This window comes from Phragmites australis, chromosome 6 (genome assembly GCF_958298935.1).
Source record: "Phragmites australis chromosome 6, lpPhrAust1.1, whole genome shotgun sequence".
NCBI lineage: Eukaryota > Viridiplantae > Streptophyta > Magnoliopsida > Poales > Poaceae > Phragmites > Phragmites australis.
In genome coordinates this window covers 17,829,561-17,843,424 of record NC_084926.1, presented here as the reverse complement: position 1 = coordinate 17,843,424, position 13,864 = coordinate 17,829,561, and the positions used below count along the sequence as shown (strand labels likewise).

Sequence of the window (13,864 nt, the reverse complement as noted above, 5' to 3'; positions counted from 1 at the left end):
CCACGTGCAGCACCGAGCACTCTCTCCCGAGCACTGGGGGGAAATCTTCGGGGAACCCAGTCCTCGGGGGCTGCCACGTGCAGCCCCGAGCACTCTCTCCCGAGCACTGGGGGGAAATCTTCGGGGAACCCAGTCCTCGGGGGCTGCCACGTGCAGCCCCGAGCACTCTCTCCCGAGCACTGGGGGGAAATCTTCGGGGAACCGAGTCCTCGGGGGCTGCCACGTGCAGCCCCGAGCACTCTCTCCCGAGTACTGGGGGGAAATCTTCGGGGAACCGAGTCCTCGGGGGCTGCCACGTGCAGCCCCGAGCACTCTCTCCCGAGTACTGGGGGGAAATCTTCGGGGAACCGAGTCCTCGGAGGCTGCCACGTGCAGCCCCGAGCACTCTCTCCTGAGTACTGGGGGGAAATCTTCGGGGAACCGAGTCCTCGGGGGCTGCCACGTGCAGCCCCGAGCACTTCCTTCCTGGTACTTGGACTTCGCGGATCATCGGGGAACTGGGGTGCTCGGGAACCAGAGGCAGCGGTCCCGAGCACCTTCTCCCAGAACTTAACTTCTTTTTATCTCGCAGGGTGGACCTCGCGGGATCGTGATGCGTGGCGGATGGTCGGCTCGGTCTCGGGACTTAGGGACCCCTGGTTCCTACTACACCGACAGAGGGGGCCCGCCGGGCAGCCTCCGAGCCGTCCCGCACGCCGCTGAGTCAGAGGGAGTCTGACACAGCAGAGGAGCAGGCGATAAGCCTCATTGCATTGAATGCCCCATGCCTTCCTGCCAGACGGTGGCAGGGTCTGACGATAAGCGTGGGGGGAGTGGTCGGAAGTGATAGGTCATGCTCCTATTGAAAGCAGCATCGGGCCTCCCACCGATTGACATCTCACCGCTGAGCCCTTATGAGGTCTAGCGACAAGGGGCTTCTAACGTCGTCGGAGGACTACGGGTGCCCGGGAGCCACGCCCGAGCACCCCCTTCTCAGTATTGTTCATCTTGGGTCGTCGGGGGACTCGGGTGCTCGGGGGCCACTGCTCCCGGCCCCGAGCACCCTCTCCCAGTACTGTTGGCTTCGTGTCTTCGGGGAGCTCGGGTACCCGGGGGCCACATGTCCGTGGCCCCGAGTACACCGCCGCCCGGAACTGTCTTCCTCAGGTCCTCGGGGAACCGAGTGCTCGGGGACCACTGTTCATGGCTCCGAGCACTCTCTCCCGGATATGCATTTCCATGGTCCTTGGGGAACCGAGTGCTCGGAGGCCACTGTTCATGGCTCCGAGCACTCTCTCCCGGTACTGTGTGATTGGGTCCTCGGGGAACCGAGTGCTCGGGGGCCACTGCTCCTGGCCCCGAGCACTCTCTCCCGGTACTGTCCATGCCGGGTCTTCGGGGGACTCCGAGCACCTGGGGGCCACTGATCCGGGCCCCAAGCACTCCTTCCCGGAACTTGGCTTCTCTTGTCATCGGGGAACCTGGGTGCTCGGAGGCCACTGCTCACGGCCCCGAGCACCCTCTCCCGGAGCTTGTCTTCCTTGGGCCCTCGGGGACCTCCCGAGGAGGCGATCCCTAAGGCATGGCGCCACATGGCACCGCTGCTGACGTGGCCTCGGGAGTCGGGGACCCCCCGATCCCATTTCACCAACAGATAGATATCCCCATGAGATCCGGTGTTCCCATTTATATTGTAGCGTTGGTGAAACAAGACCACAACCAAGACGTTGGTTGTACCTCTGATCGATGGTGGCGTGTGTGGGGATGGGACTACATCTGAAATTTTGGTTTCTAGTTAGATCATGCTAGCTAGTTTGCCGAGATTAAATCCAACATTCTTCCCCTTGATCGAAAGACTAACATCATAAGTCCACACTTAATGAAATAGCACAACAAGATAAAGCATTAAAGCGGCCAATAAAATGCCACTAAAACCCAAATACCTATAATATACCACCCTATCTCGAAATGAAAAAACCGTTATACTTAATGGAAGTTGGTTTACTTTATGGTCCTTTTAATCTAGAATAATAGGTTTTCAAATAACCCTATGCCAGCAACATGATCACATAAAATATAGAGTGGTAAGACTTTAGTAAGCGGATCTGCAAACATTGACTTAGTACTTATATACTTGACACTTATTATTTGATCATGGACTATATATTTCACAATATGCTACTTAATGTACATATGTTTGGCAGCACCACTCGACTTGTTGTTACTCGTATAGAAAATTACAGGTTAATTATCGCAGTATAACGTAAGTGACTTTAAAATATTATCGATCACTCTTAATCCCACGATAAAGTTATTTAGCTATATATATATATGCGCAAAACCTATTTAGACAACCAATCACCCTAAAGTTTCCTCCCGATATGCAAAGCGGGCAAACTATTAAAAAATAGCCTCCATCCGTGAAAGCTACAAATATGTTCCAAAAATTCATCAGGTAAGAAATGTCGTTTCGAATATTGAAACACAAGTTTTAAATCATATAAATTATAATATTTTGAAGATACCTTTCGAGATTAATCCATACGTAATAGTTTTCATATACCAAACCTAAATACATATAAAGGTACATACTGTAAATTCGCAAAGAAAGATACTGTCATGGAAAAAATTGCTCCACTACTAATGAGCAATAATGCAAATTGAGCTGTTGGTTAGAATTATTATGGTGAGATCTATCCATTCGACTTTAGACTTGTGCTCATATTTTTTTAAAATTAAAATTTGAGAGAAATGATATATGTATATATATAATTAGTGGTCAAAACGTGTGACTATGAGATTACGTAAGCCTCCAATATTATTGAGATGTGTGTTAAAACGTGCTATGCGAGCATGTATTAGACTTTACTTTAAAAACTTTTACAACAATACGCAGTTAAGCACACGCCGCGCTTCAGTACGATTTATTTTCAAAATCGAAATCCTAATCCAGCGCCCAAACACGAAAAATTCTCGCCGCCTCGGCGGATCATTTTCACCGCCGGCGCCAAAGCTGGGCGGAAGAAGCGAAAACCACTCGCGTCCACTGCCATGTGGGCCCGTCAATCCACCTCACCCCAACGCCAGCCAATACGAATCCACCTCTGCCCAGCCCGCGGATCCCTACCCCTCACACCGCCCGCCTCATCCCCACCCTCCATCCCCATCCAACGCCTCTTCGTCCTCGCACCCACCCCCCACCCAAAAAAAACCGCCGCTCCGCCTCCTCCCCACACTCTCCCTACAAATACCCACCCGAACCGTCCGTCTCGAGTCACCTCCAAATCGCTCGAATCCACTTCGAATCCAACCCAAATCTTCAGCCTCCTCGCCGCCGGCTCGCCGTCCTCCTCCTGACCAACCCCGATGGCCCGCACGAAGCAGACGGCGCGCAAGTCGACGGGAGGCAAGGCTCCCCGCAAGCAGCTGGCGACCAAGGCAGCACGCAAGTCGGCCCCGGCCACGGGTGGCGTGAAGAAGCCGCACCGCTTCCGCCCGGGCACCGTCGCGCTCCGCGAGATCCGCAAGTACCAGAAGAGCACGGAGCTTCTGATCCGCAAGCTCCCCTTCCAGCGCCTCGTCCGGGAGATCGCGCAGGACTTCAAGACCGACCTCCGCTTCCAGTCGTCCGCCGTCGCGGCGCTGCAGGAGGCCGCCGAGGCGTACCTGGTGGGGCTCTTCGAGGACACCAACCTCTGCGCTATCCATGCCAAGCGTGTCACCATCATGCCCAAGGACATCCAGCTCGCGCGCCGCATCAGGGGCGAGAGGGCCTGAGCGAGCTCCTGGTGCCGTCGTCGCCTGTCGACTCGTTCTCCTCCTGATGTCTGCCTGTAGGATATGTGTTTCTCTTGGGTTCTTTTGTGGTGGTGTGTTAGCATCAGTGTGGTTTATGCTTGTGCTAGGAGATTCGCTGGGTAACCTTCTTTATCTTGCAATGCTGTTGTAGTGGTTTCTTATCGTAATGGAAATGAGATGTGCTCTGGAAACCCCATGTGAGTTGCTGTCTCAGCACTTATCTCCATGATCAGTTTGGTCTCATCAGCGCATTCAGTTTGTGATTCTGGTCTTATGAAACCTCTTGCAGATTGTGTGCAATGGTCACCGTTCTGCTTGTCACCATCAGATTCAGTAAGCAGCATTTCGCTTAGAAATGCTCAGGTTAAGGGTATTTTTGGACTACAGGATTCTGAAAACACATAGGAAAAGTACAAGATTGGATTGTTTTAGCACCTTGAATCCTATAGAATAAAAAATAGGAAAAATGTACGAATTATTGTTTGGTTGGAGTGTAGTAAAAACATAGAAATCAAATAAATAAGAGAGGCATAAAGGAAAATTTTCAAGTGGATGGATATCATGTTACAATTTCTCTAAAATTCTAATGAAAGAAGTCATTTCGTAGGAATTTGACAAGTTCATTTCTTTGTTCCAAATGATCTTTATAGGAAAAATTCCTAAATATTGAAATCCTTCAAAATTCTTATGAAAATCCTACAGTCCAAAGGAGGCCTAAATATCTGTTTTCAAATCACGATTCAGGCAACCACGACCCTGAAGAAACCATCATTTCATGATCTTCTGAGGATACATACAACTGGTTAGTTTAGGATACAAATCCTGAGCAAAAGAGCTGCAGATTTGACTTCTGGACAGATACAAAGCTGAAAGCATTTGCGGGTGAGGAATGGGAATCTCTCTATACCAAAAGACAGGATCATCACAAGACAACGTGAAAGACTTGTATGCCATCTATTAGAACTAGGAGCAGCCAAGACTATGCTGATCTGGCCTAAAAACTTGAAGTACCTGCTTATGCACAGGATGTGCTTCTCTTTTTACCTACAATGGCATACTGCAAACTCTGCCCATCTTGCTCCGTCTAAGGCCAACTACAGCAGCGATGGTATCGAGAGCTATAGTGCCCGATATTAGCCTCAGAGATGGTTTTGACTGCTACAATATGCTATAGTGTTGGGAAGAGAAAAGGGTATTCCAAATGTGAGGATTCTCTCCGTCCGTATCACTGTTTATAAATGATGATTATGTATTCGAAAGGAGGAAGGGAATAATGTAAGTTAGAAAATATGATAGTTACTGGAAATAAAAAAAAGAATACCGTAATAGTGTTACGAAATATTATAATAATATTATAGAAAATAAATATTTAGAGTATCTGTTAGAAATAATCTAACAGTTGCTATATAGGGATCATTGTTTGTTGCAAGGGGTATGCTGACCAAGGTTCACAAACCATCGAAAACCGCTTCATATTTATGAAAACCGGTCAATTCGGTTTGCACCGTATTTTAAGTTCGATTAGTTTTTGAATTTGAATTCAAAAAATTAAAAAAAACCACAAAACTTTCTAAAAAAATACTAGAAACAATTCTAAGACCCCATGTGAAAAAAATTCAAAAATAATTTTATTTGCATCATATTCATAGAGAGGAAGTTTGAAAATAAAGAAAAATACTGAAATAGGCCATATGAACAGGATGTTTTGGCTCATCATGTGAAGGAAAAGTTTAACATGCAAAAACATATATATATTTTTTTGTGTATGGCATATCTTAAGAGGGTCTTTAAAATTAGTTTCACTTCATTTTAAGTTTTATTAATTTCTCCATGAATTTTACAAAGTTCACAAGTATAAAGTGAACATGTTAAGAAACAACATTGTAATTACCTTGTCTACCATTATTTTTCCTATATAAAACATATTATAAGTAATTAATAAAAATGGTTTCACTAATTTTGGATGTGTGATGGGTGAGTTATGAATTAATCTAGTTGCAACACATTTACACAATCATGTATGTTACAATAACTATTTCATTAGTTCATGTATTTTTAAAAGACACAATACCATGTAAGAAGACTAACAATATTGGTTTCATAATTTTTGAATTAGTAAATAATTAAATATGCATTTAACTATGTTTAGCAATTATATATTTTGCTAGAAACCAAATTTTTTATGAGTATAAATACTTTTATCATGTAGATCATATTACAAGGAAACAAACAAAAATTGTTTCACTTGATTTGAAGCTCAGATGGATTAGTTATCAATTTTACAAAATTGAACTATTTTTTTGGTTTTTTAACTTCACTGAAATTCGAGAAATTTGAGCAGTTTTTGTTAGAGATGAAAACGGTTGAAAATGATCGAAAAATGTCCTAAATCACTTTAATTTTCACATTTGTTCTCGGTATCAAAATCGAAAATGATAATATCAGATACGATTACGATATCGGAGGTATAGGAAACTTTGAAAACCAAACCATCAGAAAGAAAACATATCGACTACAGTTGAAAACCGATAGTTTAGATCGGAAACACTGTCCACAGAACATGACTCAAACGGTAAGTGTCTATACAACCGACGAGATACATTTAAATTTTAACTTGACCATATAACGATATGACTCATAACTCGTCCATACAACAACACTAATCTTAAGTACTCAATAAGTGATAACTCAACCATATAAGATACAATATATTCACACTAAATAATTTGTAATCCATTCAATATATTGATACCACAATACAAATCTATTATATAAGTACCATAATGTATTACGACAAAAAATTACAAAGAACCCATCGATTATATAAAAAAAAATATAAAATGACTAAAATACAACTGATCACCTTACTATTTTAAAGCATCTTGGTTGGTATGGAGTCGATACCTATAAAAATTAGAATAGTCTGAGTCTAAAAAAAAATATTCAAAGTTTATTAAAAAAATTCTAGTGAAATATGGTATTTTGAAAATACGATTAAAAATCAGACTAGATTTTTTAATTTTGTTTTTGTATTCATCGGTTCGGAATCGATCCGAATTTATATTAGTTCTTGAGAAATCGAAAAACGATCAGAAAAATTTGGAAAACAGCATCGAATGGTTTGAGATTTTCCGTTTCGTTTTCAACCCTAGTTTTTGTAGGAAATCAAGCGGGCTTCAACCCTAATGCTGACCCATGCATTGCGTACTGATGATGGATGCACCCAGGTGAATATCTGTTGCGGGCAGCCTATCGCGACTGATACTCAGAAAACATCTGAAATTAAGCCTCCAGCTGCCGATCGATGCACAGTAGCCATCTGAATTTCAGAAATCAGCCTGATATTAAACTTGCAGGGTGCTGTGATTGGTCGTTGCATTGTGCGTGCTGTGTCACCTGTGTGTCCATGGTAGCTTCCAGCAGTGGCGCAGTGGCCGAGCTTGAGCTCAAATTAAGCAGGGGCCAACACTTAATAGGACAAATAACACAAGAAAGAGGTGGTCATTTTCAAGTAAATTTAGCTGTTAGACCTAATATGCACTATATTTACCAAAGGATTACAATATTGAAGGGGGCCCATTGCCCCTATTGGCCATAACTAAACTCCGTCCCTGGCTTCTAGTCGCTGACTGATAGATAGCTGAACTTGAGGTGGTGGGTCCATTCCATCAGAACAGAAATGCGCTATCACTATTCACTACAAGCCCTGAAAAAATGGAAAACAAACAGAAGAATCAACCAGGAGTAATATCTTTGTCCCCTGTTAACTGCTCATTGGCTAAGAAGTGACAGAGCCCAATATTGATGAAAACATAGTTGACTTAAAAAGACAAGGCAAGGAAATAGGAAACTCACATCATATACCTGCTGGCTATGTTGGTGTTACTTGATGGGTAAGAAGCGTGATATGCAGCGAAACCTAGTTCCTGAAAGGCAATGACTTTGTGAAACTAAGACTTAAAGCCTGGCTGCATTTTCTCGTAATGCACTTGCCCCATTGGAAATGAACTTGAAAGGTCAATCCCCTGGATAGAAAAAGGAAGCAATTAACATAACTAAATATCTGAAATGAAATGAGCTCAGGTTTCCTAAAACGCATTAATGTTATGGCACAAGCTTGTACTCTGTGACGCCCACAATGGGCTCGCAAGTCACACATGATCATCACAGCAGCCTCAGTGGCATCCACAATGGGCTCACAAGTCACACAAGATCATCACCAGCAGAAGATAAGAGTAGTTTTGTTCGCACTGGATCTATTAGCTGATTCAGTTTGTTAGCTCCCTATCTTTTAGTTCAATTCAAATAACCTTAGCAGCCATCTGTAAGGAACACTCCTGTTGAGTTATCATCCTTTGTTTTTGACAAATAAACATAGTGAACTGCATCAGTTTGTCTTCTTCAGCACAAATATCTCTCTAGTCTCTACCTCCCTCTAGACTGCTCCACACCCCCCCCCCCCCGGTGCGTCACTTCCTTCCTCCTTGTGTGCATCTCTAAGGCCTTGCAGCCTGGTACCCTAGGGCCATGCCCACCCACAGACCCACCTCACAAAGATACGTGTTGCGGCCTTTATCCAAGGACCGTGACATGACTGCATTAGGAAGTTCTAGACTAAATATTGTGGCTCAGACACTATTGTGAGAACAAGATTCCTCAGACCAAGGCATCCATGATGTCAGTCATTGGACAAACAAGAGTTAGTCAACCAGTTATCACCTGTAATTGGTCATGGGTGGTATGGCTAGTTTTGGTTCAGCAGAAACCCCCTCAACTGCAGATATTACGGGTTTGTAGAAGGTTTATGAAACACTAAAATTCATGAAAATGGAAGGAAACTGACAGTATTAAAAATGGCTTCTTTAAAATATAGGTCTTACAAAAAAAACAGCTGAACTATGGCAAGCTAGGAGAGGACCTTTTTCTTTAACTAGAAACTTTCTATTTACTGCCTTTCATATGGACACTAAAATCAGGACAGATGCACAACTAACACAATCTTGAGATGAATCATACAACTAATGTTGAAATCTGGAGGCCTAGTGCTAGATAATCTCAGGATAACAGGGAAACAGGGAAAAGTTTTAGGATCCATCACACATGAAAAAAAACTTTAACAAAGACTAGTGCTACCAGGGACAGAGCCAGAAAAATACAATGAGGAGACCAACTAGTAACATGTCTGCGTTAAAAAGGGACAAATGAAACTTTTGTACATTTTTTATCTAGTCAACAAATATGTTTACAATGGCGTATATGGAGTAAAGGGGGGGGGGGGGCATGGCCCCTACTAGCCCCACAAATTTGAATGCTTGCAGGGAAGTCTGATATGACACATCACGTTGACGAAGTAGAAAAATCTGACAAGAGTTCTGTACTATGCTTAGAATTACACAAATTATAAAGCACAAGTCAAGGTTTGATTCTAACTACTTACCCCTTCAAGTGCTTTACAATTGTTCAACTCCCATTAAAAGGGTGAAGCATAGAAGCACTACCCTGAAAGAAAATACAAGGATTTGCTGAAAGGTTTGCAGAAAGGAAGGTACAATAGCACATTCATATTTTCATCAAGAGGTGAATCAACACTTGGTTAATTTTTCATCATAAATTCAATATATGATTACTATCACGCTGTTCAGCTACAAGAGATGCGTAATGCAAAACCACCACTATAGTAAAGGACAATGCTGAAATTACCTGAAACAAACCATTTCCAGGTTGAGTAGCAGCATCTAACATTGGAAATTGCATTGCAGGTTGGCCTGGCTGCAGTGTTTTCTTATTCTGTAAGCCTTTTTTGATGCATCTTCTTGTTTGACTTTTACCTCTATGACTTTTCTTTTTGGGTCTCTTTGCTCTTGTATTGCTTGAATAATCCATTGCTCGTTCTGACTCATTGTCCGTGGTACTAGCAGATAAGGATATCTGGATGTCCTCAACATCAGGCTGAGAGGCTGATGCATCGATGCCAGTTTGTTTCTGCAGGATTTCTTCAACTTTCTTCCCCAGTTCTACTGAGCATTGATCTAGCAATCTGTACGATTCCTCACATTCTGATGCCCTAGCAACAAGTCTAACATATATTGGGCACAAGTATCGGTAGCGACTAGAAAACTCCAATGTAGTATCTTCTTGAACTTTTCGACTGTGAATCTGTGGAGCAGTTGAACTCCTTGCATATTTGGTCCACCGCTTCAAGATGTACCTATGTGGCAGATACTTTATATCCATGGTATCTAAAATTTTCAAAGCATGGCTGCACAAGAAACCAAGTGTCTCAAACTTCCTACATGAACATGAAACAGTCTGCTCGGAAGGATTTCCGAAGACTCTATGCTTCCTTTCTTTCTCAAGAATGGCAACAATATACTCTCGGCAGGGGCCACATTCATCACAACTCACAATGTAAGCTGACTGGAACTCTTCGTATTCTTCTTGGAAAATCTGAAATATCATATCAGTATAGGCCTCAGAAGCTTGTATCAGAATAGGGGCTCTGATCTTGAAGCCTGGCAACTTTAGCCTTGAACTAAATTCGATTTCCAATTCTGTACACCGTCTGTCATTGACCACTTTCTGAAGGTGTCTCAAGAATAGAGTAATATCTATGTCTGATCTCAAATAATCCTGAACATCAGAATGCAGACGTTCATTCAATTGTGTGTTCTTCATCCCAGCTGAAAATGTCCACTTCATGTACGGTCTAGCCCATTTTTCTTTTTCTTCAAATACCTTTTGCAGCCACACATTACCATGAAGACTATACTTACTGATCATAACTTCCCAAGAAGTGAGAAACTCCATCTCCTCCTCATAATCATTGATGCATGCCTTGAATTCCTTCATGAAATTACAGTCCCCTCTAAGAAGGTGATTTAGGTTTCTTTTTGCAGTCTGCTTCAGGTGCCATGTACATATTGCATGACATGTGTTGGGCATCACCAATGAGATGGCCTTTCCTACAGTTGCATCTTGACATGAAAAGATAGTCCTAGGCGCTCGTCCAGACATTGCATTCAGGAACGTGTCAAACAGCCATTGGAATGATTCTACAGTATCATCATACATAAGTGCCATTCCTAGCAAAACAGTCTCCCCATAATTGTTAAACCCGATAAATGAAGCAAAAGGTCGGATGCTCATGTTGTTTCTGGATACAATATCAAATGAAACAACATCACCAAATTGACCACAGTCAGTGAGCATCTTCACATCTGCCCAGAAAATGTTCGCAACTTTATCTTCAGCATCCAGCTGTACAGCATGATAAAATAAAGGATCTGCTCGAGATTGGTTTTGGAGGTAGTTCAAAATCGCAGAAGCTTCTCCATACTTGATTTCCCGTTGCCTTTTAGTTCGCAGGGGGCATTGCCATTCTTTGGAAGTAACAGCATTGTCACCTAGATCAGAATTTCTGCTTTCGGATTTACCGGCATTAGTCACATTACTGGAGTTATCGGTTTCTGATGATTGAAAATCGCCTAACTTCCTTTGCAAAGGATTAGCACAGGATGGAACAAACAAAGGATGATTGTGCTGCGGCTCAAAAGCGTAGACTTCATACTTTGCATTATCGTTGTTGCGCCTCATGACCAAACTGGCCTTACATCCTGTTCTTGTATGAGGCTGCGGAGTCTTGGAATGATTAGTTCTTTTATCTGGGGCTTTGAAACCTTCCCTTGAACAAACATACTTACTGGAGGTTATCTCGCCAGTTTTCCTGCTTTTATTAGCATATTCCTTTCGGACACTGAACCCCACCTTCCGTGCATAATACAGATAGAACTCGTATGCCTCAAGTTCAGAGACAAATTCTTGACCCAACCGTGGTGTATAATTCCCGGTCGTTGCTTGAAGACTTGCAATGCTTTGACCAGCTTCTGTATCTCCTAAAGTGTTCACACACACACACACAAACACACACACACAAATCATTCAGAGTCTAATCATTCACAAACTGACGTGCGCCTAACATTGTAAATTTAGAAGCCTGGTCAACTGCAGACTTGCATACAGAATTATGGATATCATTTGGTTTTCAGGTGTTGAATAGTCTTACTTGGGCAGTGTCTCCTCCTTGAAGAACAGAATTCTACAGCTAATGCGACAATTTAACCAAATCACAGATGTACTGGTCCTAGTGCAGGATGGAACAGCAGCCCCAGTTGCTTGCACATTTTTTGAAAATTTGGGAAAAGAAGAAAGATCTTTCCTTTCTAATTTTTTTGGTGACTCTGAGTTAAACAGGTAAAATGCATTCCCTAGAAATGTCGAACTAGGGCGCGCTATTGCACATGTCGAGTGTTAAGCTTAGATCACCAACTAAAACCGGTGCCCATACTGCTACGAATTGGAAGTCCAGGGACTGCTGTAGCCATGAAACCACGGACTACAACTCCACAAGTAATAAGTAGAAAGAAAGCCTGCAAGAATCATATGCATCGGAAAGGGGAAACAAAGGAAGCACCGAGAGACCTGCGGGGGCGGGCGGCAGCGGAGCAGGAGCGAGCAGGGGTCCCTGCAGGGACGAGCTCATCGCCGTCGGCTGCGGAGGGCGAGAGGACACCGGTACCCTGGAGGAATCCTAGGTACGAGGGCACGCCGCTCCGGTCGCCGCACCCACGGGCCGCGTCTGGCGACGAGCTTGGTCGGTTGGGTAGCTTCGCTTCTTCCTCCGCTGCTCCCCCCGCAGCCTCGCCGGCGAGATGTGGGCAAAACGTGAGGTGGGCCGAGGAGCCGAGTTGGTCTTGGGACCATGGCAGTTTCTGGTCTGTTTTCCTGGGTCGGGTCGGGCTAGCTTTCCGATTGGGCCGACCCTATCCCGGCTGGGCAGCCCCATACAGCCGATTGGGCCGACCCTATCCTCTCTTCCTCTGCTCGGTTAACGAACTTTTTTATTTTTATATTTTAATTAAAAATTGTAAATATGCGCACCATTCTTGAAAAATTATAAATCTGACCCTGTCACCTGTTAGAAGTGCGACATGCTAAAAATAAAAATATTATGTTCTAATACTTTAAAATTTAAAACACTGTATAAATAGTTATGAAAAATTCTTAAAAAATATGTGGTGTAGATGATACTATCATATAGCTCTATAAAAAATTTCAAATAAAAATATGACTTATATAATAAAAAAAGATAAAAATTTAAAATATTGCTTCCAACGGGCGACATGAGTCTAGATTTATATATTTTTTAAATCGATAGATATACTTGCAATTTTTATTTAAAAAATATAAAAAATCCTCGGTCAACAGTGACTGGTCACCTTAGCAGCCTAGCGCGTCGGCAATAAAAAATTAGGCAGTGTTTGGTCCCTTATACAGAGTGGTATATGTATGGGATAATCGGATATGCTGTCATGCTTGTATTTTGTTAGATAAACAGTACCAACTCATTCAGGATAGAATGATACAGATTGTAAGAATATTCTATCAAGATGTTAAACCATCTCATCTGAAAATTTTGGCCAAAAGAGGTACATGCCCTGTCAGCTCCTATAATTAGTATTAGTGAGAATTAAGAACAATTAGCTATATATTAGTCATAATTAAGTATTACTATAGGTAATTAGCGATAGACAGTGACATGTTAAGTTATAATTAATTATAATTAGTAAAGATCAATACTAATTAGAGATAATTTGTTGATAATTATAATTATAAAATTATTATATTATAAATAATTAAGTTATAAATAGATATAGTGTTTATCTTTTTAATAACTAAACATATTCATACGTGTATCCTGTATATCTAATCAAACACTCTCAAATACGTGCTACAGTACATACGAACAGTAGAAATCGACGCTACAGTGAACGGAAGTACTGTTGCTTCAGTAATCACAATTAATTAATGCAGGGCACTGTAGCAGTAGGTATTACACTGTTTAAACAGTAACTCTCTGCAATAATCGCGATTATGACAGAGGATCCAGGTCCTGAAACCATGCTTCTGAAGTGTATCCTTTACTATTATAAATATTTGATATTTTGACTAAAATCTAATCAAACTTTTTAAAATTTTAATAGCCAACCGTTTCTAAAATATTTAGTTTGAAAATATAAAAATATTTTTC

At 42.4% G+C, this 13,864-nt stretch overlaps 2 protein-coding genes across 4 annotated transcripts; one reads left to right on the top strand and one right to left on the bottom strand.

Annotated features, from left to right (window-relative positions):
* Window positions 1-3,196: 3,196 nt before the first annotated feature.
* Window positions 3,197-3,968, top strand: LOC133922015 (histone H3.2). The gene has a single exon (XM_062367162.1). It carries the CDS (start codon window positions 3,346-3,348, stop codon window positions 3,754-3,756), a length of 411 nt encoding a protein of 136 aa, XP_062223146.1. The 5' UTR covers window positions 3,197-3,345; the 3' UTR covers window positions 3,757-3,968.
* A 3,291-nt stretch (window positions 3,969-7,259) lies between these two features.
* On the bottom strand, window positions 7,260-12,503 carry LOC133922014 (protein FAR1-RELATED SEQUENCE 12-like). Of its 3 annotated transcripts, none has more exons than XM_062367159.1 (4): window positions 12,256-12,503; window positions 9,478-11,669; window positions 7,633-7,802; window positions 7,260-7,483 (listed from the first exon to the last, which is right to left on the bottom strand). In XM_062367159.1, the coding sequence occupies exons 1-3, from the start codon at window positions 12,314-12,316 to the stop codon at window positions 7,728-7,730; spliced, it is 2,328 nt and encodes a 775-aa protein (XP_062223143.1). In that variant the 5' UTR covers window positions 12,317-12,503; the 3' UTR covers window positions 7,260-7,483; window positions 7,633-7,727. The 3 variants fall into 3 exon arrangements, with proteins under 3 accessions (XP_062223143.1, XP_062223144.1, XP_062223145.1); XM_062367160.1 differs by having other exon boundaries at window positions 7,642-7,802; XM_062367161.1 differs by lacking the exon at window positions 7,260-7,483 and adding an exon at window positions 9,215-9,276 and having other exon boundaries at window positions 7,661-7,802.
* Window positions 12,504-13,864: the final 1,361 nt, after the last annotated feature.